The sequence below is a fragment of the Gymnogyps californianus genome, chromosome 5, assembly GCF_018139145.2.
Source record: "Gymnogyps californianus isolate 813 chromosome 5, ASM1813914v2, whole genome shotgun sequence".
NCBI classification, from domain to species: domain Eukaryota; kingdom Metazoa; phylum Chordata; class Aves; order Accipitriformes; family Cathartidae; genus Gymnogyps; species Gymnogyps californianus.
The window spans coordinates 52,923,320-52,947,941 of record NC_059475.1 but is presented as its reverse complement, the minus strand read 5'-3'; the positions used below and the strand labels follow the sequence as shown (position 1 = coordinate 52,947,941).

The 24,622-nt window shown below is 37.5% G+C and overlaps 1 protein-coding gene across 4 annotated transcripts in view; it reads left to right on the top strand.

The window, feature by feature from the left end:
- Window positions 1-24,622, top strand: part of TTC7B (tetratricopeptide repeat domain 7B) — a 152,596-nt gene that overhangs the window by 11,300 nt on the left and 116,674 nt on the right. For all 4 annotated transcript variants that reach the window (XM_050897117.1, XM_050897116.1, XM_050897119.1 and 1 more), the window contains exons 2-3: window positions 10,703-10,857; window positions 12,005-12,173. In XM_050897117.1, coding sequence (XP_050753074.1) covers window positions 10,703-10,857; window positions 12,005-12,173 — 324 coding nt within the window. The remainder of the gene's footprint in view (window positions 1-10,702; window positions 10,858-12,004; window positions 12,174-24,622) is intronic.

The following is a 24,622-nucleotide window of genomic DNA, read 5'->3' as shown; positions in this document are numbered from 1 at the left end:
CATGTTTTAGGAAGTCTAAGGAAAAATCCTCTCAAAATAATGCAACATGCAGCCCTTTAGGTACTCTGAGCCTTCAGTTTTACCTTTAGAAGAATAAGAGTTTTAGGGATTGAGTAGGAGGAGTTTCCTTTCTCACTCCCAAGCTAGTTTCCCTCTGGGAAGATTTGAAGTACCAGAACAGAGATTACAAGGCAAGTCTCGACTTGCTGGAATCCTGCACATCAACTTATGGTCCCATTGGGGTACTGGAAATCTCATACTTGTCCTCTTTACCCCTTGACCCTTTCCTCCTCTGCTTTTTAATTTTTTTTTATTTTTAGTCCTGAGTGAGACTTGAGTTTTTTTATTTCTTTTTCTCTCTGGCATCCAGTACAGGGCAGGTGAAGCAACAGCATCTTCTGTTCTTACAACTCCATGCTTCATCTAATTGATCTCACCTCATGCAGTATCTTAATTTGGAACTAATGATAACCATGATCTTTTGACTTAAATGCATTTGGACAATTGTGCTTTTTAAGAGTCTGAAGTATGTTACATGAAATACTGAAGATTTTGGTGGAGAGTGGGTGAAGTGATACAACATGCTTCTAGATTTGTTATCTGCTTGTTTACAAGGAAGGATTAAAGTTTGTTTGGCCAGTCACCTCAGATTCTGTAGCTAGTTTGCTCTGTATTTCCTATTGCTAAATACTTCCTACTCAAATTAAGATCCTCAGGGCTTGAGTCTGAGATTGAGCCTCTTTGCTTAAATCTTTGTGGTAGGAGTTTTTACCCTAATTCTGCACATTTTCTTGCAGCTGTGTAATTCAGAAGAGAGTGAAACGAAATACTAAAAATAATTCTTTTAATCTGCCGTTTGGCATATAAGGAAGAAAAGACTGGTTTTCCCCATACTCTTTCTTGCTTTAGATACTGAGCTGTTGAGGCTCCATAATGTGTAATTATCTTTGTTACCACAGGATACACGCTTGCCAGTGTACCACAGCAGTATGACATGGATGTTTCATTGCAGAGGAACATCTTGTGCATGGAGCCTTGATACCAGGAGTAGGGTTGTTGATAGTTGTTGCCACAGAGCTGATAGCAACTATGTTATCTGTGAGAGGCGTGTTTGCATTGTACCTTTCAAGTATTTCCTTGTGATGTTAAAAATACAACTGAAATAAATAATCATCAGGCCCTTTTAAAAAATATTACATTTTCTGCATTAATATTAGGAACACGTGAGAAACCACATGGGTAGTAGTTGTGGCCTAGATAACCTTCAGTGTTTTGCTTTGGATTTTATCCAAGACTGTTGAACCACCACAGGAAAAGTAATACTTTAACGAAGCAGCTATTTGGTATCTCACAGAACAACAGGTAGCAGGTTCATTAGTTCTGTTGAGAACACTTAGTCATTCATTATGGATGTATCTTGGTGTACTCCGGAATTGAATGAACTTTTGAAGTCACCTGTTGGAGAGGGATTCTGCAGGCAAGAGACAGAGCTCCTAATCTGTGTTCAGTTAGGGCTTTTTTTTTTTTTTTTTAGCTGTGCGCAGTGTTGCCATTCTTTCCTTTCTCTCCCCTGCTCCCTAAACTTACTTTTAGAAAGGAATTTAGAGCTAGATATTCCTCTCACCTAGGCTGCTAACAACCCCTGGGTTCTTCAACAAATGCCTGGAGGTTGTGGTAGCATTCATCAGAAAACTGATTATTTTGTATTTTAGCATGTGATTCAGTAGATGATTCAAGATGGACCATGGTTTTAAGTTAACAGTAATAAGTATTCTTCATCATTCTTGATACAGGATAAAAGAAGATTAATCCTCTGTTTTAAGTCTCTGTTTTTCTGCGAGTAACTGCTTTGGATCCCAATAGTGTGGTAACAGTTTTGCTTCAAAAAGCAGATGTTAAAAATCAAGTAGCAAAGCAGCTGTTATTATGATATTTTTAGACACCATTTTACAAGGACACATCATCATGTGTGGTTTTTCCCCCAGCCCGTATTTATGCCAGCCTTTATTCTCATTTTGAAGATGGTTAGGGTTGATCCATATTGCAAAGAGGGATAGCCATGTCTGCACAAGGTTCTACTCAAGACATTTTGTATGAGTGTGTCTAAGCTTTCTCTAAGCTGAAAGAAAACAGCTTGCATGTGTAGAAGTGTCTGGGTTTTTTGCTTTTGCTTTCAGTGCTAACAGAAATGGGTATTTCACTTAAAGCATCCTTCAGTTTGTCTTGCAGTTCCAAGGTGCTCAGACTTGTCTTTGATTATAGGCAGAGGACATCCTATTTGGCAGGTGGATTATTTCAGTGATACTGTGATGTTGCAGAAACAGATGGGCAAGCTATGCTGTCCTTCTCCAGTTAGGAAATGGTTCTGCAATGCAGTTGTGATGTAAGTCATCAAATATCCCCTAACTCTGCTAAGTAATTGTTGTTGATGATGAACTCTTCAGCGGAGGAATGGATGAATAAGAAGGAGTCTTTCCTTTGATCAAGACTTTTATATTGATCCATAACTATCTCACTTTTCTGAAAGTGGGAAACTGGTTTTCATGGTGTTGAAGCTGTTTACTAACAGGTTTTTTTTCATCTTAAGCATCTATTTAGACTGGCTGAAAGAATGCTAGACTTCAAGGTATCTAAAAACTTTACACAGTTTAATTCTGTCTTTATAAAGAATTCTGTCTCATAGAAGAATATAATCTAGATCACTCATACTGTGCTGGAAGAAAAAGAAAAGCAATTTCTTCTCAAACGTTACTTACGTTATTTCAGGCTGTCGTAAGGGTTAGGTAAAACTGGTTAAAAACTCTGCTAGAGCTATGGTTCCATAAATGGTTTCTTTCAGAAATGTCCATGTAATTGGAATTTTGTTATAAGCACCATTGAGGCTCGATCTTACTGGCGCAGAATGGCTGAGATGCCTCGAGCCAATGCTTTGTTAATAAAGCACTCTCTCAGTCATAATTTGATTTAAAAATTTGTTGCCAATGTCTAGGCCCGACCGACTGACTTAGCAGATGAGTGATTCTGTAAATAAGAAAATCCTGCTTTGCATTAACTTTTATGGTTTGCATTCTGTGACCTGTTGTCTTCCAGTGTTAGTCACCGGCAGCTGAGTGAGTGCAGCACTTCTGTGATGAAAGCCAGTCTGACAGTAACTGTTTCTCTTCTGGTGCTGTCTCTCATGATATATAGCAATGGTGCAGGGAAAGAGTGAGTTGTGCTGTATATGGGTGCTATATACGTAGAAGAACAGCTTTTGTTTTGATGCTTTATTGGATCTGTGTGTAAGTTGGGGCTGTTGTTTTCTTCTCTCCCACCTTTCCTCTGAAGGAAAGTAGGTGTAATACATGTTGCTGCACTGTGACTGTCCCTAGCTAGCGTATGGATCATTAGCTTCTCTAACTTGCGTCAATGATGGGAACAAAATATCTGGGTGCTATAGAGTACTTTGATTCTCATCTTAAGGTGTCTGGATAGTTTCAGAGTGTGCACCAGCATGAACTTAAGGCTTTGCTCTTGCTTGTGTCCTGTCTTTAGAGACAATATCATATTTTTTCAAGTCATTGTCAGAGAGAAGAAACTTATCTTAGGGGGGAGGGGGGAGGATGAGAGAGAGAGGGGAGAGAGAGAGAGGCTAAATTAAATTTTCCAGAGGTGGCTTCTTGTTTCTCTCCTCTTACTTTCCCTGGTGTGAGAAATTCTGCTCTGTACAAGAGAGGAATAATCTTACAAACTTTCTGCAGAGTGTTAGATCTGTGTCTATGCCTGTCTTGTTCTACTGTGACCCCACAAATGGGTGAGAATTGGAGCTTCTGGAGCTGGTCTTCCTATTTCTGTGGTGCAGCTGTTGAGCAACTGGAGTATGGAGGGGAGTATGGCTACACTCTGCTCTTGCATGTGCCAGTGCTGTTCTTTGGTTGCAGGCAAAAGGATTATTTTCCCATTTAGTAATAGGGATGGTTTCAGCACTTCGTTTTAAGAATCCTCATGCCTCAGGGAATGCATTTTCACACCTAACAGTGCAAGGTTTATTTTCTTTTTCCTTAGTATCTAACCTGTTCTTCAAGGTATCCGCTAATCTATTGTAACCATCCAAACTAGTTGTTTCACATGCTTCCGTGACAATTTTGCAGTTTATATAAACAAAACATCTCTGGCAGCTGGTGCACAGTCTAGCTGTGTTTTTTACCTGTCTTTCCATAAAGATAGATCTACTTATTTAACTTAATTAAAGAAATGCAGGAGTGTGGGCCAGAAGAATTTTTGAGACCTATTTAAAGGAATGCATATGAGAGGGAAGGCATGTGTGATACTTTCTTTTTTGGCACCTTTGAAGTTCTACTATTTGAAGTGTTGAAGAATGTCAATGATAGTGTTGTCCCAAAAATCAGGATTCTTTCACCGGATGTGCAAAAAAGCCGATTAACACGCAGAGTGGAGATATTTGTTTATTTCATGTCTGCGCAGAGGTGGTAACTCCACAAAGCTAGCACACCTGGTTAACACACAGTAAAGCATTTTATACATTTCGAGCAACAGTTATCAGTACTTTTACAGTTTCGCTTAGTTATGCTCGTTCCTATTGGTTCTCACATGCCTCATCTCCACTTGAAGTCACAGCATCCTCCTTTTTTACTGCGCATGTTCTGTGAGGAAGGGGTTTCTGTTGGTAGGGGGTTCTCCCTACCTAAGGGATAGTTCACTCAAAGTTCAAGTAGCTCTTTGGTTGCCCTTGTGCTTATCTTGGTATTTCTTTACCCAACTTACGGTGTCATCTTGTTTCTCTTCTCAAGGTCTTGCCTCGTTAACTAAGTAGCATCCTTTGTGTTTTTTTTTTTTTTTCCTCGCATACCTCCAACAGTAGATCCCACTCTTCATTGCAAACAGGCTTGATGATATTTCAGCTGAACCAAAGCACTAGTTTTAGAATGTCATTTGAATTTCTTGCTATGTTTGAAGTTTGTGTTTCCTCAACCTTCTTTGGAAATGAAGTTTGCTCAGCAAAGCGTTAAACTGAATAAAAGGAAAGAGAAATGTTGCTTGTTAAATGAAATACTTTGGTTTTGATGAGTACAGATCAGGGAGGAAGTATCTACTTGCACATCCTTTAAAACTTAGAGTAAACAGTTTGACATATTTTTACCCATTTTTAAGTCACCACTTAGCTTTAAAAATACAATTAACAAAATTAATCTTCATTGTTCTTCTCCCAAGTAGGACATTACTATGCTGACCTCAAGTATTATTTTCAGGGCCCACTGTTTTTTTTAATTACCTTTTTAAAGAGGCTCATAAACAAAAACTGTGTACTCAGAACACTCTCTGGGATCTTCTGAATATTATTAGTAAAATGCCTGTGCTGAAAGGACCCCTCAGTGACCTATTCTTTGCAAGGCAAATAATTGCATCCTGTGAACATGTTCGGAAGCACAGTTTTGTAAGTTTGGAGTGGACCTCTGATCTCTGAGACCCTTTCACACAGCGCATGTTAAAATCCTTACACCAAAGACTAACCTGCCTTGGATTGGTGTACAAAACCAGCTGTCTTTTCTGTGCATGCAGTTTACACTCTTTGATTTCCAGAGAGATGGAACAGTTGCAGAAAGTGCAGTCCTACAGAGTGTTATGCTAAAGCTGATCATAATATCTGACTTTACTATTTGTTTTTAATAATACTGTGGCTATGCTAATGAAATGTGGAATTTGGAATAAGGCTGTAACAAAGGGGATTTGGTCCAAAATATCAGGTTTAGACTACACAATGTCTTGTTTAGTTTGCAGCTTGAAACTGAAGCTATGCAAGCTGTTGATTTTTATCAATTATGCTAAGATTTCTGTTTGAAGGAAAAGAAAGAACATGCAGAAAATAAACTGTAACAAAATAGATGCTGAGTATCTTTAAAAATAAAAAAATCTCATTTTAGCATATTGCTTCTCTTGGAAAATTTGCTGTATTGCAGCAAGTGACAGTTGTCTGTACCATTTGTGCTTCTTAGTATATGTGTCAGTGCTTGCAGAAGATCTGTTGATATTGATGGAAAATTAATCCATTTGATGGAAAAGTCTCATGAAGTGAAGCATTATGCCCTGACAGAGGATGACTGTGTTGGGCGAAGGGGGCATATGCAGGTCTCTGATACCCAGGTGGGTTGTGTCAGAGTGCTGAAAGAGCTGGCCAATATCATTGCAAGGACACTGTGATTTTTTTAAAGGTCCTGGTGATCGAGGGTGATTCCTTGACTGGAAAAAGGCACATATGGCCATTTGCAAGAAGGTCAAGAAGGAGGATCTAGGGACTGCAGGTTGCTTAGCCTAACCTCAGGCCCTGGGAAGATGAGGAAGCATGTCCTGGAAACGGATTGGAAGGATAAGGAGGTGATTGGGATCAGTCAACATGGGTTCATCAAGGACTAGCCAAACAGATAGTTTTTGATGACGAGAAGTGACTGACTGTATGGATAAAGTGAGGACAGTGGATATTGTTGGCTTTAACTTTGTCTAGACTTTGGACACAGTTCCCCATAGTATATCTTGTGGGTCAGTTGAAAAGACAGATGCACTAGGAGGTAGGTGGAAAACTGGCTGGGCTCAGAGGTTTGATCACAGGTTAAAAAAAAAAAAAAATCTGATCTGTGATGTATTAGAAGTGGAGCCTCTCAGGGGTTGATACTGCAGTCAGTACTGTTTTGTATTTTTCTCAGTGGCGTAGACATTGAGAATGTACCCTCAATGTTGGGTTATAGAAAGCTTGGGGGGGAGTATATGACTGCTGTTTAGAGGGATCTCAACAGGCTGGAGAAATGGACTAACGGCAAAACTCATGAAGTTCAGCAAATGCAAATGCCATGGTCCTGTACTTGAGAAGGAATAACTGCAACAGCCTGGGGATCAACTGGCTAAAAAGCAGCTTTGCAGAAAAGGATCTGAAGGTCCTGGTGAACGACAAAGGGAGCGTGAGTTGGCAGCAAACCCTTGCAGCAGTGAAGACCGACCACACACTGCGCTGTATTAGCAAGAACGTAGTCAGCAGTTTGAGCGAAATTATTATTCCCTACTGTTTGTCACTTGTGAGACCACATCTGGAATATTGTATCTAGGTTTGGGCTCCCCAGCACAAGAAAGACATTGGTATAGTAGAGCTAGCCCTGGGGAGGGCCACCAAAATGATAAGGGGGTGAAAGCATGTGACCTAAGAGAACCGGTTGAGAGCACTGCATTTGTTAAATCCTAGAAAGAGAAGGCTAAGAGGGGATCCTACTGCTGACATCTCCCACCCCTCCTTGAGTATGGAGGTGGCGTCTTCTCAGAAATGCACAGTGAAAGTATCAGAAGCAATGGACAAAAATTGCAACAAGGGAAATGTTGAATGGATAGCAAGGAAAAAATTTCCACAATGAGAACAGTCAAGTGTTGGAAAAGGTTGTCTGGAGGGGTTTTGTAATCTGTGGAAATGCTCAAAACTCAACTGGGTATGATCCTGAGTTGCCTGCCCTAATGTTGAAGTATGTTTCTTACTTCTTTTTCTTCACTTAGTACATTGAAATATCTTTTATTTTTCATTTTTGCTGAACAGACTTCAATGAAAGAGTAGCAAAATTAATGTAAATTGCTTCAAAAATTCCTGGAATTATACTGATAACATTGTGAATGTATGGGAAAAAAATCTGGGTCCTTCTCTACTTTTATTTCCTCAGAGGATTTAAAATTTCAGGAGCAATATATTAGAAGAAACTTCAAATGACAGGAGTTTTGAGAGCTTACGAAATTAAAAATGGCAATTGTGCAAATTACAGATGCGTGGTGTGGTCCAGGATGATGAGCTGGGTGCAGTAAAAGGGGGTGTTTCTAGCTGGCTCTCTTACTCTTCTCCAGAGGGCAAAGTGTAGTTGTTCACCCTTGGCCAACCTCAACCCAGTCAGTCTTCAGGCAGACTCCGAGCCTGCCAGAGTCCTGGCCTATGGCTAGGGGTGGGAGGCAGTCTGGGGTCTCTGGCTTGGGCCCTTTCCTAGGGGAGTGTGGTTGACCATGACTGTCAGAGCTGGTGGCTGCTACTGCTACAAGGTGGTAGAGCAATGGAGGCTGTGGACAAGGGATTTCAAAGCCTGGTGTTGATCCCTCTACGTGCTTATGCTGAGAGTGTCTACTGCTCCTTTCCCTGCTTTCTACGGTACTCTGATATAATGTATGGTAAAACTCATGCTGTAGTAAACAATTCTTTTTTTCTCCATGTTTTCTAAACACAGGAAAGACTCTGCAAGCCATATTAAGTCATATATGTGCTCAGTCCTGATAGACCAAGTGCTAAAGTCCTCTTTAACTCACTTGTTTCCTGCTGCAGCTAACAATGGGTTTCTTGTGCATTACCAAAATAATTCTTATTTACCGTAGAACCTTCTCATTATAGTTCTGTTCAGAAACATTAAATTTCCAGTGTGCAAGGAAATTAGCTAACCTTCAACGCAGTATACCCTAAGCTGTATCTAAAACACTATAGTGTACACACTTTGAGCCTTTATATTTTTCAGAACTTAAGCTTAACTTCTCTTACTTATTTTGTTAAACTGTACAACAGATATTTGAGACGAAAACATTTCAGTCAAACTTTATAAACTGATCAACTTCTTTTGTTAAGGGATGTGCAAATTGTATGATGGACTTACTGATGCATGTCAAACTGTGCCATTTGCTGTATGAGCATTGAATAGGTAAATAAAAGCATTTTTTTGGTTGGCAATTAGTGGGTAATAAGATTTTATTGTTATACTGTAGCTGCATTATTGAGTGGTAGTAATTTTTTTTTTTTTTTTTGAACTGGGAATTTTATGCCTTTAATATGTATTTGAAAGATGCTGAGTGTCATTGTTTTTTCAAATGTCTCTAAAGTAATGGTGCACCAGGATGATACTTTGTTTTCCCCTTCCTTATCTTTCAAGCAACCAGCATTTTTGGCTAGCGTGTATCAAAGCTGTATCCAGAGTGCCTTGTTGTCGGGAGGATAAATTGAGCAGAAAGAGCACAGTTTAGGCAAAATAAAGTGCACACGAAGAGGCATAAAGGTGCTCTTCAAAGAAGAAAGTACAGGTATAAAGTGACACTTCAGATTATTTGGTGGTGTCTGATCTAGAGATGAGGTGAGTGTAGCTGAAGTATCAGAAGAAACTTTGGTGGGCAAAGGAATGAAACTGTTACTGCAAATTTGAGATTGATGAATTTGACAACTATGGTCTGAAAATCAGAAAATTAAGCAGGCTGGTAACCAGGCTGCATCTGTGGTGTAGCTTGTCTTCATTTGGATTCTGAGATCTTTCCCTTCTGCAGTAGTGTTTAAATAGTAAAAAGTGAGTGAATGGTAGTTGAGAACAAATAAATGTCCAGATTACCATGGATATCTTTCCCAGAACACCAAATAAAAAACATAAATGGAAAAATAAGCATTCCCTTGATGCTTTTGCTATTTGTCTGGTCTCTTAAACTCTCTCTTGAAGAAATTGTGGTTTAAGAATCAGCAGTTAGCTGGAGGTTTTAAGGAAAAAAAATTATAGGTTTTCGTCTTTCTACTTGATAGGACATATTACAGGACAGCACTGGTCCTTATAGCTTACTGTATAATGGCGTTGTACATGGGTGGTATACTAGTCCAACTGACAAGAGACTGAAATTTGCTATACTTAAAAGGTGAGATAATGCTTCCTGAGGGAAAGCTTTTCCTCTACAGTAACGCTGAGTTCTGCATGTCGTGGTCTTTCTATCCCTTCCCATAACCTCTAAGGACAGTGCTAAAGGTTATAGGGCAGTGAGCGCTTTTCTGATTGTTAGCTTTTTGCCTTTCCCCTTTTTAAAATCTATTTTATTTATTGTTAGTTCAAATTTGAGTTATTCAGACATTGTTTGCAAGACATGATCTGGTCTTTTCAAGTCCCAGATAGTGAGGTGATGATTTTCACAGCTCTCTTCTCACTAGAGGAACTACTCAACACATTTCAGTAAAATAAGTTTAGTGGTCCTGGATAAGGGCAAGGTAGAAGATGACTGGTTTCCTGAATTTTGGCAAACGTGCTAGCTGCAGCTTTGCTGGGCAGCCTGGTATTTCGTTCTGCCTTCAAGTCTGAGAAGTGGTGGTCAGCCTCCTAAGAAATGGGGAGAATGATGAGAAATGGACTTTCTTACTGAAGACTTGGGATGGCTGGAGCCTTAACAAGGTCTGAGTGATATCTACATTCTTACAACTGAGATACGGATGGTGATCAAAGACATCATGAGGGACACGTAACTTAAAACTAGTTGCATAAATTAATCCAATATCAATATTCATATTTGAAACTACAGTAGGCATTTTGTGAAACACACCATTTTTTTGGTAAAGTGAGTATCAGAAGTGTATCTTGTCATGTTCAGAAAGCTACATAAGGCTTTTGAATCAAGTGTTGCTTTTTAAGGAGGAAGGGGAGAATACTGACTTCAGGTTAATGTTCTAATTCATTGTAGCTTAGAACACAGGAGACTTGATTCTACAATGAATCAGGCAGGTAAAAGATAAATTGAAAAGTAAAACGAAGTACCATGTGACTTGTGTTAAATCTGAATACTTGATGCTGTGTTTGTTTTGGTTAGTTTGTATTTAAAATTCAGGCAATGGCTGCCTCCACTGAAACATTAGCAAAATAAAATGATTTCTAATATTTCATGTGTTTGGTTTTATTTACAGATGACATGGCAGAGCTTCTTCTTGGGGAGTCCAAACTAGAACAATTTTTGAAGGAGAACGCTCTTAAACAGAGTAGTAGTCCACGGGGCCCCCGGCCAAAGCTGACTGAGGTCAGGAAACATCTCACGGCAGCGCTTGATAGGGGAAACCTAAAGGTATGTAAGTCAGTCTGAGCAAGAATTAGAAAAGCTGAAATCAACTGGAGTACTCTGCTGATCATGGAGAAAAATGTGGAAAGTGCTTGTGTGGTGTTTTATTATCATTGCTGTTCCCAGAACATCATCAGCACTATACTATTTCATGGCTCTTAGTTTCTTCGTGGATTTTTATTCAGATAAATTTCTCAAATCTTCTTTCATAAGAAGAATAAGAAAATTGTCACTGACTTCTGGAATGCTTAAGTGAAGTACTTAAAACCTGTTTTGTGGAAGTTTTTCTTGGAGTATATAACTATATCGTTCTCTGTAGTGCATTAAATAGAAGTGTTAAAAAAATGCAAAATACTTCCCAAATTTCTGTAATGGTCTCCTAAGTATTCAGGAAAGGTTCCTTAAGTTATGTTTGCGGGTACAGAAAATGAGGTTAATACTTCAGACATTTTCTGTCATAACCTTTTGATGTTCTTAAGCATTCTGGCTGTTCTTTTACTTAACTATTGTTGTAGCTACTACATCAGCTTATCTTTTCTATACTCAATGTCCATCTTTAGAGAGATGAAAAGGACCTTGTTTTACAGTCATCTGTAACATTTTGTTTCCTGTGATTTGTGGAAGTACTAATTTCTCTTCCTTTTCTTTCTTCATTCTTCCATTAATCCTTCTTTCAAGACATTTCTTCTGCCCTGATACTTTGAAATTGTATGAATTAAATATATAGGCTGTGGAACATATATAATTAAGTTTTGATGCTATGTTATTTTCAGCTGTGCTTGTGGTGTTAGAAAAAAATCATTGGAAGGGTTGTAATGATAGGCTGCCTTTAAATAGTTTTGTCACCTGGCAAAGCTGGATTCTGACTGAGAAGTATTTCTGGTGCATGTGTAAATAAATATCTGAATGTATAAAATGACTGATGATGCTTTTCAGTAGCTTGGTGGAGTGAGATTTTGTGGATTCACCCCCTACTGCAATCTTCCCAAATATTACATGAAGACAGAATTTTGTTGGTTTGTTGCTCTGTTACAAGAAATATCTTGAGGGTTTCCACAGTGAATATATACAGAAAACAGACCAAATAATTATTGGAAAGAATTAGGTGTGTTTTCTCAGGAAAAAAACTCTTTCTTATTCCTCTTCCTTCTAGCCAGAATTCCTACAAGAAGCTAACCTAATTATGGCAAAGTTGAACTATGTGGAAGGCGATTACAAAGAAGCTCTGAACACATATGCCAGAGTTGGAGTTGATGACTTGCAGCTAGCTGCAGTGCCACCGTATAGGCTACGGATGATTGCTGAAGCCTATTCTACTAAAGGTAAGATTGCTTTTTCCAGTATAATAATGTAGAAATAGTTTTTGAAAAGTTAATTCATATATTGTCTGAAGTTAAAGAATTTTTTGGTGTGCGTATCATCAGCACAGTGGTGGAGTACCACATTTGTAGATGAATAAGAGGTGGCTTGTCTCCTTTAAATTATTCAGTTTAATTAATTAAATTAACTCAATATTCTAACTGTGCTGTCACCCAATCAAATTTTTTGATGTGTGTATTTAAAAGTCCTTCCATACGTAAATGTCACAATAACTGTGGCTAGATACTGAAAGTATTACCACTGTTGCTGAAAGTTAAGAGTTACAAAAGTAGTGCAGTTTTGCAGTTGCTGTCGACAGAATTGGAGCGCCTTCATTCACCATGATGCCTTTTACTGAATGTTAAAATGCTCAACCTAAGCTAAATTGCTTAAATAAATTGCTACTTAATTGAGAAAAATAGTAATAACATGATAAAATTACTTAAAGCAGTGCATTTCTTGTGCAGTTTTATTTTTGAATTTTTCTTACATGAATATCTTTTTTTAAAAAATTCAGAAAGTGAAGTTAATTTAAAAATTTTTTTTTTTACTAGTCTAGTATAGTGAAAATTGTAATGCTGGCCTTGTGTCTTAAGGTGGCAGTGCGACTTCAGTTTAGAAAACTCATTAATAGACTGTAAGCTGGGTCAGTGTGTTGAGGAAAGTGGCAGTTTGTATGCTGTAGGTTTATTAGAATTTACTGTGTCTAAATGTTTGCTTTGGTCTGCTGTGTTTAAGCTTGGGTTTGGTTGTGTATGTACTTTCTGTTCATGCAAGAGGAGTGTCAAAGTCAGCAAACACAATTTATGAGAGACTTCAATAGCATTCACTGACAATTGGTCAAGGATTGTTTCTAACATTAGTCTTGGAAGAGAGTGACTCTTTTCCACCAACACAGTCCTCTAGTAAACGTTAGACAAGCATGAATCATCTCTATAGAGATGTCAAGGAAATAAGAGAACTAACTGGTAGCAGAGACAAAAGAATGCTTCCTAAATCTGAGCAATATTTAGATTGAAGTGAGAAGGGAGTACATGAGGAGTTCTTATATATGATGTAAATCTGCCCAGTTCTCTCATACAGCATCTGTGTGGGCTTTTTGGCAATGTCTGGTATGGGTTGTTTTTTAAATCTATGAGGATGTCTGTTGAATTTGTCATGTTCTTTCCATGAAAATGCAATCTTGGACTTAATCAACTCTAAGTACCTAAATTTGCTTGTATCTCCAAGGAATCCCAGTAATTTAATTGATTCTTTTCCCAGAGCTCAACTCTTCTGGCTCTGTTTTATTTGACCTCATAAGGATATATAACAGTTGAAACATAAAGGCATCAATTTTGCAGAAAGGATTAGTATTATTAATTTTACTTAATGTAAAAATAATTTATTAGAAAATAGTAAAATACGTATCTTTTCTACCCTGGAATGTTTTGTAGGTTCAGCATATTAAAAAAAATGTGTGAGAGAGAGAGAAGAAAACCAGCATGTCTTCTGCCTAGACATGGTGGGGTTTTTTTTGCTTCTGATTTCAAGTTTTTATACTTAAACATTGAAATCTGTCATATCAAGCCTGATCTAATCTTGATCAGACTTCATTAGTTTGGTCACTTCTACTGGGTGACTGGCTACCAGTTTTCCTGAGCAAACTGAGCAAACTATTGGGGTTTTGTTGTTGTTCTGTTCATGTTCAGAATCATCTTTTTTTGCTACTATGTTTCCAGTTTTAATGGAAGATTAATAAAATTTAATATCCCTTCTTCCCATGGTAGCAGGTTGCAAGAATATAATCTTCTGTGTGTTCTAGAATGAGGTAGAAGTCACAGAACAGTCTTAAATTTAGTATTCGAAGTCTAGATAAGTTTAGAGTAATTGATAGCTAAATAGCATATGTTTCTACCCAATAGTGTACAGTTAATTCTCACTCTCTTCCCCCTTCCCCCTGGAATTTCTTCTTTCTACTGTAGGAGTGGACTGTAAAACTTTTCAGTCAGAATTCAGAGTCTCTTCAGAGGTGATTGAGGCTTGTAGGTATTACCCAACTAAATAGAAGTTATTCTTACAGGGATTTTGTGCTTCACTGGGATTTGTATTTCTGCTTGCAAGTTCAAGGATAACCTGAGTATATAAAGATAAAACTCTTCTGAGTATTTAGATTTTATTTCTTTGGCAGTCATGAACATAGCACCATGTTATTAAGCAATGAGGGACTGTCTGCACTGTCTATTTGCAAGCATCAGCCCAGCTGCACTGTTTAGTGCGGCAACCTGCACAGAGGCAGTTAAAGATACCTGTTTTAATTGTCCCATTTCAATCCAGTTTGGGGCAAATCCAGTTCCAGTGGGTTTGCAGTCTTGTATGCTATTGTGTAGTGCTCTGATAGTGATGTACTTACCTCTGACAAAGGCATAGGGCAGATAACGAATGGTAGTTTTTAATTGCCTTAAAAAATTTGTCCTTTTTTAAGGTGGGACAACCTCCCAGTGCTTACCTTTTCACTCTGAGGTTTCATTCTGTAACCTCAGAGGTGATAGATTGAGTGGGGTGCTTGAGTTGACATGTTTCTTCTCCTACCGTTGTTACAGGGTACTTAAATGAGCATGTTATGCTGTAACCCTAGACAGTTAACAGTTCACAACAAGCCCTTAGAAATGACCTGCTTTCTGTATGTCCCGTCTTACTCTTGCTTGTGGAACACAGAGAGTATGTCTTTCTGTTCTTCACAGCAAAGGAAGATTCAGCATGTGTGTATGGATGCAATGAAGTGTAAAAATGGGTCCAAGGTCAGGTTCAAGCTAGATTTTGCTAGAGTTTTGTCTACTGATGGCTAGAAAGAAGGGGAAGAGCAACAGCAGTAGTGACAATTGTGGGGAGAGAAAATGGAATCGGAACATGGCAAGGGAAGTGAGATCCCCAAACACTTGCTCGACTGTGGAGGGTGTGTGTGTATATTTATGTATGTGTATATATATGTGTATGTGCACATATATAAATATAATTCTGTATGTATTTATGTTGTTACAAAGTAAGAGGTGACAAAAATCAAAAGAGGAAAATTCTTACTGCCTCTTCAGACTCTCCAGAATGAGTGTATCTGAATGCATGATCCATCAAGGTTGTTTGTAAATCTCACTGCAAAATGTTCATTAAATTACAATAGTCTTCATTACAAAAGTCTTCATTACAATAGTCCAGAAGATGAAATTTAGTGTCTTTGCACCCCTGCAGTCTTCAGCTTGGAATAACTCTGTCATTAAACCAAAGAACTAAAGCCATTTACTGTCTGCAGCGCGCTCACAAAAGGGGTCCTCAAATATTTTATTACTTAAATTAATTAAATGCATAGATATCTTTAAAAGAATGCTTTTAAATCTCTGTACTGCTTATAGCTTTAGCTGAGGACAGCATATTTAGAAGAATATAAGTGAGAGGCATAATGTGGAATGATAGTAAGTCAAGCAAAGGATTCAAAGGCTCTCAAACTCAGCAAGGAAGATTAAATGATTGTTATTCTTTTCTTGGAAATGTCTAGTTAGTGAAATGCTGCTTCAAATCTTCCAAAGAAAGCTGTTCAATTTGTCAAAATGCAACATTGTAAAATTTCAACAAAATTCTAAGAAATATCCTATCAAATTACCTTTGAAATCTTTTCCGTTTTCTTTACATGCAGCTCTTTGCCAGCCTGTCATGTGTGGGGAATCACAGGGTCTCAGTGCCTGAGCAGTGCTGGAAAGTGGTTCCTGTCTGTTGCTCCTCCTAGGGAAAATGTTTAAAATTGTTAGCATGGTGATAAAGGAACTACTGTATTTCATCAGACCAAAAAGCTCATGGGCACTTGTTTATAATGGCGAGCAAAAAAAATACTTTGGAAAGAAATTCAAGGAACAGGACAAGTTGTTTGGTTTTAGTTTTTTTCTGGCTTCTGGCAACAAAAGCCGCTGCTAGTAGTGATGTCTTATGCTTTATTTTGGCTAGAAGAAGATGCAAGAGTGGACTGATGAAAAGTTATCTGCTGCTGTGTCCATTAAAACAGCAGTGAGTAGACTAGCCATGTGAATATGCATGAGGCAAAGCTTCAGAAACTTGATTAGCAAAGGTCAGAACTCATCACTGTTTTAGATATCCCTCATGTGAAAGTTGTGAGGAGGTAACTACCACACAGTACACTGAATGTAGTGTAATTCTGATATTTTGCTGCCTTTCTTCACCGTTTCCTCAAATTCACAAGTTAAAAATGGAAGTGTAGTAGAGGACGATCTTCTTTTATGTGGTTAACTTCCTGGACAGGCATACTTTTTTGACCTTACACTGAGTTTTGTGTGTGTGTGTGCCCATAGAATACAGTTCTGGATTAGATCCGGTGTTTTCTTTACTTTAAGAAAAGAGCTGATATTGATGCTGTGCTTCTGAGTAATGATTCTGTATGTGTATGTAGAAGGTGTTGTGTGGGATAGAGTATTAATAAAATCATAGTTTTGATATTAAATACAGAATTTTCTTAGATTCAAAGACTTACTTGAAGAAATTGACCGGGGAAATTTTTAAATGTCATATAAAACATAGAAATGCAAAGATGGACCTTTTCAAATCAACGGGCCACTTGGTATTTGCAAAAACATGAGAATACTTATTTGGATCTATTGGTTAGTTTTTCCCCCATCTGCTTGTAATTACATTTGACACAAAAGCGGAGGAGAAGCATCCGATAAAACAATTTTCTGTAGCGAAATGTTTATGGCTGGAGGTGCCAGCTTATTTCAAGAGGGTGTGATGAGAGAAAGAAAAATAGGCATAAAAGAAGGACATTGTTGAGGAGATGGGCAGGTTTGCGTGACTCTGTTGTGGCAAAGCGTTAGCCTGAAAGCAGGTGTATGAATGTTGCTGGAGCCGGCTCCCTGAAGCTGTTGCCTTTCCTTATTTTGTAGTAGCACTTAAGATAGCAGGTCACAGGAGTGGGTCATACCTTTAATATGAAGTTTTAAGAAGCAGTACAGAAAAAAGCAGATTATTTTTCTTCTGCCACAGATGTAGCTTGGCCATCGGTACCGGTTATTAGAGCTGTCTTATACAGCAAGAGCAAAGCTAAGAAATGAGGCTGGGCAGGGGGAGGAGCAGGGAAGGACAGTCTTGAGATAGTGGTGGCAAGTCTTGGCTCAAAGTAAAACGTAGAGGGGTTTTGCACGTTTCTGGCTGTATTACATACTTGATATTTAAGTATCTGCTTAGGAGTGATACCTTCTGATAAGTAGAGCAGGTTCCATTGTTATAAGAGGTTAATTTTGTCTCTTTAGTATCCATTTGTTTACTGTCTTCACTAGATCAGTTTAATTGGCAAAGCTTAGTTTTGAGTCTGAGGAAAATCTTAACTTATGAAGAATTGAAATAAGAGAAGTTATGAATCTATAAAGAAGTAATTAAAGACTGTGTATGTCTGACTTTTTTTTTTTTCCTTTTTCACGTTAGGTTTGTGTAGCTAGCTCCAACTTTTCCTATTCCCTTCTCTTACAAGACCAACCAGAAAAAATTCTGTATACACTGTTACCATACAGAAGCATATATTTAGAATCCATATTAATAATGGCTGAAGCTAATATTCTCCTAGGGTTATGGCCTCTGGGAAGAGGACAATTAAGTTTCTGCAAGTTTTCAGCAGTATATGAATGAGGTAATATACTGGAAAGCACAGATAGGCATTATTCAAATACTGTGCATAGCAATATCTCCTATGTTTCTAAGCAATTTTTGTTTGCTTATGGAAGCAGAGATGAGATGCATGCACGGTGGGATATCGAGGTGTTAATTTGGGGAGGTGCAACTTGTCAGTAACTCTGAAATAACAAGTATATATTTAACTAGGAAATAAGCTTATTGAAGTCTTAGGTAACATGATTCTGATACTGCTGCATAAGTCAAACAACATAATTGAAAAATGAATTTATAATACGTGACATTACAAATTAGTGAATCTTCCTACAAATGCTTATAGGTGAACATAGCAATTCACAGGTCTGACATTTCTTAAGGTCTGCAACTTTGTAAACTTGATTTTAGTAAAGAAATTGTGTTTATATTTGCTATAGTGTATAGATTAGTAGACTATTCCAGGTATCTGTCAAGATGGCTGTGTTGTATTACAGTAACAAATTCTTGTTAAGTATGTGAGGGATGTTGTCTGTAAGTTAGACTGTGTCATTACAGGATTGTAGCCTTATTGCTGCAGGCCATTTTATGTCTCATATTGCCTGTTCAAATAACTGTGTTTATATTTAGATGATGTATGTTGAGTAAGGTGAGACTGTCTTTACTGCTGCTGACCCATATTCGACTTTAATGTTGCATTTACCAAGTTAAATGATTGGCTATTAATTAGTTCTATTTACAGAAACATGGAAACACTCATTAGGTTCAGTGGAAGTGTCAGGTGCATGTGAATTGCTACTTTGCAGTTAGCAAAAGATGCTGCACTTAACTTTAATCGTATATGATTGTAATGGGATCTTGTGCACTGCTAGCCTGTGTCAGCAGACACCAAGCAGCTCTTCATGGAAGAATGCTAAATGAAAGCTGTTTTAGTAATTATGCCAGGGATCTCTAGCCTCATTAGGCAATGCGTCAAGAACTCAATTAAGTTCCCTCCTCCTGTATTGCTGTGCAAACATTGCAGCCCATCAGCAAGCAGTTTGCAGACCACAGTTAGGAAGCCTGTGCCATAGATACTTCAAACTTTGTCTGTTAAAGCTTGTCTTTCCCCAGCCTATTTTTATGACTTCTGCCCTGCTGGAGCAAGGGCTGGGGGGGAACCCAGGAGTTTGTCCCACTTTCTTCAGCGCTGCTTTTAGCTCCAGTATTTGAAATCCAAACACTGAATGAAAAAAGTATGCTGCTTATTAAAATAGACTTCTTTAGGACTTGAGTGTTTTGGTGGTGTGTTTTTATTGTTATTAGTTTCTTCCAAATCTTTAGAATTTCTTCAGAATCTTGCCTTTGGCAGAGTGAGGAGAGGGAGAAAATATTGGGCCAAAATTAAAAATTGGTGATTCTGGCCTTTTTTCTCATGCCACAGGAAGAACCAGTGTCACAGAGGAGCCTGGTGTTTTTTCCTCAGAGGTGCTTGTAGGAGCAATCCTGACAATTTACATCAAAACAGTATAAATTCCGTAGCTAAACTATCTCCTTTCTCCTGAGTGAACAGCTTCCTTGATGACCACTCCATATACTGGTGTGCAGCTCTTCTGCTTTGGGGAGGGTTCATCAGCGAGAGATTCACTCACTCCAGGATCTACAACAATTATTAATCCTTTTCCCAGCTTTTATCTCTAGTTTGAACTTTTTCAACCCCTCTAGAAGGTGCGTGTCTGTCAAAGGGCTGTACTGTAAAGCAAGAATTGGCTGGCACATGGTTCTTAAGAAACAAATGCATATGTGATCTCTTCTGTTTAAAAATATTGTAAAAGTCTGTTTTGTACTCTTAAGAAAACACAAAGATTTGAATGTCATTACATTTAGAGGAAAAGTGTGACCAATCATTTCACAACCGTTATCTCAGATGATATTACAACAAATCCCAAAATATTGTTATGGTTTTATTGACTGCTTGGATTAATAAGTAGGTGTTCACTTCAGAAAAGAGATGAATGTTCCTGGGTTTTTTTTCTTTTCCAACTTTGAGAAACTTCAAGATGCTTAGAAGCACTAGCATAACTATGGCATTAGAAAAGCCGTACTAATGAAATGACATTGCAGCGTGAGCACACGTGAGAAAATGCTGTCTTCAGCTCTGGAAAGTTGTGCTTATGTTGCTCTGGGTGTCATCTAGAATGGAATTTAATTCTCTGTAAGTAGTCTGTATTTAAAAGAGTGGCTAGCCATAGCAGCTTCCCTTAAATTCAAGTATGCTCAGAGAAGGGGGTATTGACCTTTTTTCTGATGCCTTTTCTGGAAAGCAAATCGGGTATGAAACTAGCCATAGAGGAGATCCTGCATCCTGACAGTTATTGGAGACTTCTTTCCCCGTGTCTTGGCATGGGGGGATGGGCAATACAAGGTACTTGAAAAATCAGAGAAATTAATTGTTTGTGTTTCCTTAGATTGTCTAAAGAAATAGGCAATATCTACTAAGACAGTGTATCTGCAGTAACTGTGAAAGTAAGAGGTAGGTTATTATAAATATATTTCCCTACGCTCTATTCTTACTTTTCCTCCTTTCCTTTATAATAATTAGTTTACAAATACCAGTAGGGAATTGAAGAGGAAAAAAATTCATGCTTTGCTTTCTAAAAAAAATTCTCTGCAAGCAAGTCACAATCTTTGATTGAGGACTTTTAGAAATAAGTCCTTCCCTTCAGTGAGATTAGCAGTGTTTGTTCTAAGCTCAGAAATAAACTGTGGGAGTTCCTTGATAGCAGTAACTCTGATTGTTTCAGTTCCTTTTTTAAAATTACTAATAAATGTTTGCCATAGTGTATATAATTGTTTGTTCTAAATATATAAGCTAAATATGAAGTTTCTTTAGAAGGAGATGAAAGGGCTTTTTGTGTTTACAGTATTTGGAACGCTTACCGGTGTTGCTTTGCATATCATATAGGGAAGAGCAAGTGCTGTATACTCAAACACACTTGGATTTTATGTGTCCATTTAAGTAAAACAGGAAGCAAACCCAGAAATCTTTATCTATTGATGCAACTCTCTCTTGCAAAAGCATGTTTATTTAGTTAAGTATGAAGTAGTCTTTCGCTGTTTTTCCTCTGTCCTTTGACTTGTCTACTGAAAACAGTAGATAAACCATGGGGTCCATTATTATTTGTGGTCTCTAAAATTTATACAGACAAGGTACTGGCTGGCATCATGGAAAATCCTCAGATATACAGTGCAGTAAATGTGATAGGCTTTTCTCAGCTTTGTGTTTTTGGGGTTTTTTTATGGTCTCAGTAGTGGTCTGGGTAGTAGGACTACTTGGCAAAGATCTGAACTGTGCTGTGGATTCCCTTTTGAGTAATTTTTGTTTTCCTCTGTGTAACAAAATGGGAGTGTTAGTTAATCAGTTTTCCTACAGAACTTTTTTTTTTTTTTAAAGTGGTTTGTAAATGAAAAGTAATTACTGTCATTGTCCTTAACATAAAAATGGTTGGCTTTCTAAGAATAAGTAAATCTATTGCACGGGGACTTCTTAAAAATTGTTAGTTTGTTACTTGTTCTTACTGAGGAGTCCTCTTTTTTGGGTAGTGGTCAGTGTGTGCATATGTGGTGGTAGGGCTGGTCTGCTCTTGTATTTGTAAAAAATGAAATAGTTTACTTGGCATAACCTTGGCCACTAATTTGAGACCATAGACACAAGAATGTCACTTGGAATAAGTGATAAAACTATCTACTGTTTGCTTTCTGAATCTTTTACAAAATACAGGTAATTTATAAAGTTTTTGAAGACTTAAAGAAAACCTTTGCAAGTTATCATGTTATTTAAATATCAGGCATACTCTTTTCTTGTCCAAATACAGTTTGTTGCTGTTCTGCTCTTCTGACAAGCAATTTTAGAGCTACTTTGCAAAACATGTAAGCTTAACTAGTACGGACTCGTATTCATTTCACTGCTTCTCGCTTTCTTTTCCCTCAGGAGTCATCTTGCTTGATATCAGGACTAGATATGTATGAGATAAGTGTCTTCCCAAAATAAAACTGACCCAGTTTGTTGGAAGCTTTTACTTGTAGGTGATTTTGACCGGAAGAGCTGAAACTTAAAAGCCATGAATATCAAAGTCAACTTGTGATACCAATTGATGTGATATTCTTGAATGCAGAATAAAACAAAATAACCAATAAAAGTTAAATAAACCAAGAGCTATGACCTTTACAACAAATGCAATAATATTTTGTAGCAGTAACGTGTACCTCTCTTCCGAATATCTCAAAGCAGTTTATAAACAGTTAAAGAAATTCCTGCCCTTTTGAGGGAGAATAACAGAGATTCCTGCCTGGCAGGTGTGGGAACAAGCACAAAGGGGAGAACTGACTTGTCTGAATATATGCAAAAGTCTTCAGCAGATAATTTAGAGTGATACATATTTCTTTGAAATTCATGTGTTTCTCAATTCTGTATGTTACCACTTGTTTGTTCTTTTTTCAAGGGCCTAATATAATAATCCCTATTTTAATTAACTTTTTGTCATCTCTCAGTATTCTTACGAAGAAGTGGGCAGTATATTATGTGGTTGTTATTGCTATGTTGCTATTTATATCTATTTAAAATTAAATAATAATTTTACGTACTTTAATACATTATTTCTTAAATTTCATCTACATTTAAGAAAAAAATTAAGCGAGTAGTCCGGAGGGACTCTAATTTTAACCTGTTACAGAAATCATAATTTATTCAGGGTTTTTCTTCTAGTTGATATGTTTTCATTTTTAATACAGTATTGAATTGTAATTATTCCTTGTGTCATCAAAACAAATAAAGTGTCCAAACCATCCTGTTATAGTGGTCATTCCAGAATAGTTCTCCAAATAGTTCTCCAAAACTACCCTGCCTCCCCTACCCTTCAGGATAGTTCTCCAAAACTTCCTGCTCCAAAGCATTGCACGCTTAAAATGTACGTACTCTCCCGGGTTGTAATAAACATACCAGGAAAAATACAGTGAATACTAGTTGTATAATAAAGTTACTCTGAGAAATAGTATTGTGTACTTCATCAAAGGACACTTAGAATTTTGTACTTCCCTTCTGCATTACTTAAAGTTTCTGGCAGAGCACTGAGGTGCTTTCATATCTTAAAGAAAATTCTCAGCTAAAATGAGAGAATGATCTTATAATGAGTTTTTTAGATTAAAAAGATTATAGTTGTGGCCATAAAGTATAAAAATAGAAATAATAAATCCAAGTCAAATCTACAAATAGCCAGTTGAGTAATATGTTTCATGTAGTGGAGGATTACTGTGGGGCACTGGCTGTTCATGTCATGGGAGAGAAGGGGTGGGGAGGAGTGATCCGCTTACCAACTATCTGGTGCTTTCAGTCATTTGACATTTTTATTGCAGCTTATTTGTTGTATTTTATGATCACCTCTAAATCTGAATTTGAAGGTGTTTGTGTAGGACACTGCGAACTTTCTATCCAGCATCAGCCTTACATTTAGATCTTCTTATCAGAGGGTCCGTTTAAGCCTACTGCAGTAGCAGGATAACCGACCATTTTCTGTAGTTAAATCTTGCTGCTTTTGGGTCTATGACTTACAGTTAGCAAAAAACCTCTCGGATATTTGCTATTTGATTGAAAAATTGAAAGAAAGCAGATTAGCGTAGGCTACTCTATTTTCAAATAAAGTTAATTTTTAGAGATACATTAGGTGAAAACCATAACATGTCAGAAAAGTCCAGTGTCTGTTGTACTTGGGTTTGGCATGTTTTTAGGAGACAGGCTACATGTGTGTTTGCTGTGCTTTAGGAATGTGTAGGGTTTTGAAAAGTATATTGAATATTATTTTGTCTTTAGCAGAGCAGTTAGTACTGGAGTCAGGATTTTGTCTTAACTGGATGTATAGCTAGCAAATAGAGCTGTAGGATATATGTTGTTTGTACTGGTAAAAGGGTGGATTGGAGGGTAAAGGTGGCCAACAAACTCTGATATAGATTAAGGCATCCTCTCAAGCCAGAAATATGGCTTGATGGTTTTTTATACAGATGAGTGATACTTCTACAGGGACATATTGAAACTTAATAGATGTTTTAAAAGAATCTGGAGGTCACAAATATTGCATAGTTTTGAGTTTATCAATAAATAAACTCCAGATTCCATGGCTGTGTCTTTCCAAGTTGTTTTAATAAGAAAACTATTGTAATTCCAATGAAACATACTGGCCCCACCTTACAGTATTGATGGACAGAAATCCTTTGATAAACTATTCCCCAAACTGGAGTTCTGTATTACCTGGCATTCTACAGACATACACCCAATATATAACTATGTGTTTTGTTGGTTTTTTTGTTTTTAGTTTCTCCAGCAATGGATTCTCAAAACCTTGAATGACGAAATGAGAATATGGTCATTTAAATTGTGAATTATATTGATGTGGGAGCAGTTGAAGGCATTTTAGGATCAGCATTTACTGCTGACAAGCTGGAAGAATGACCTGAAATAAATCTCTTAAGAACATGTGGAAAGTGCTACACTTCAAATACAAATAATTATTCAAATAAATATAAGATGGGGTAACTGATGAGGCAGTTGGCTTGCAGAATATGATCTGGTGATCTTTGCAGATCATAAACAGAAGAGAATGTTTTATTAATATGTAAGGGAAGGCACTAAAGTTCTGCTGATTTGTATTTTTTTTTTTAAAGTATCCTATATCAAAACCAGGAAGTCTTTAATCTTATCTGCTCAGTGCTATTGAGGCCTCAAGTGGAGCCATGTATCCAGTTT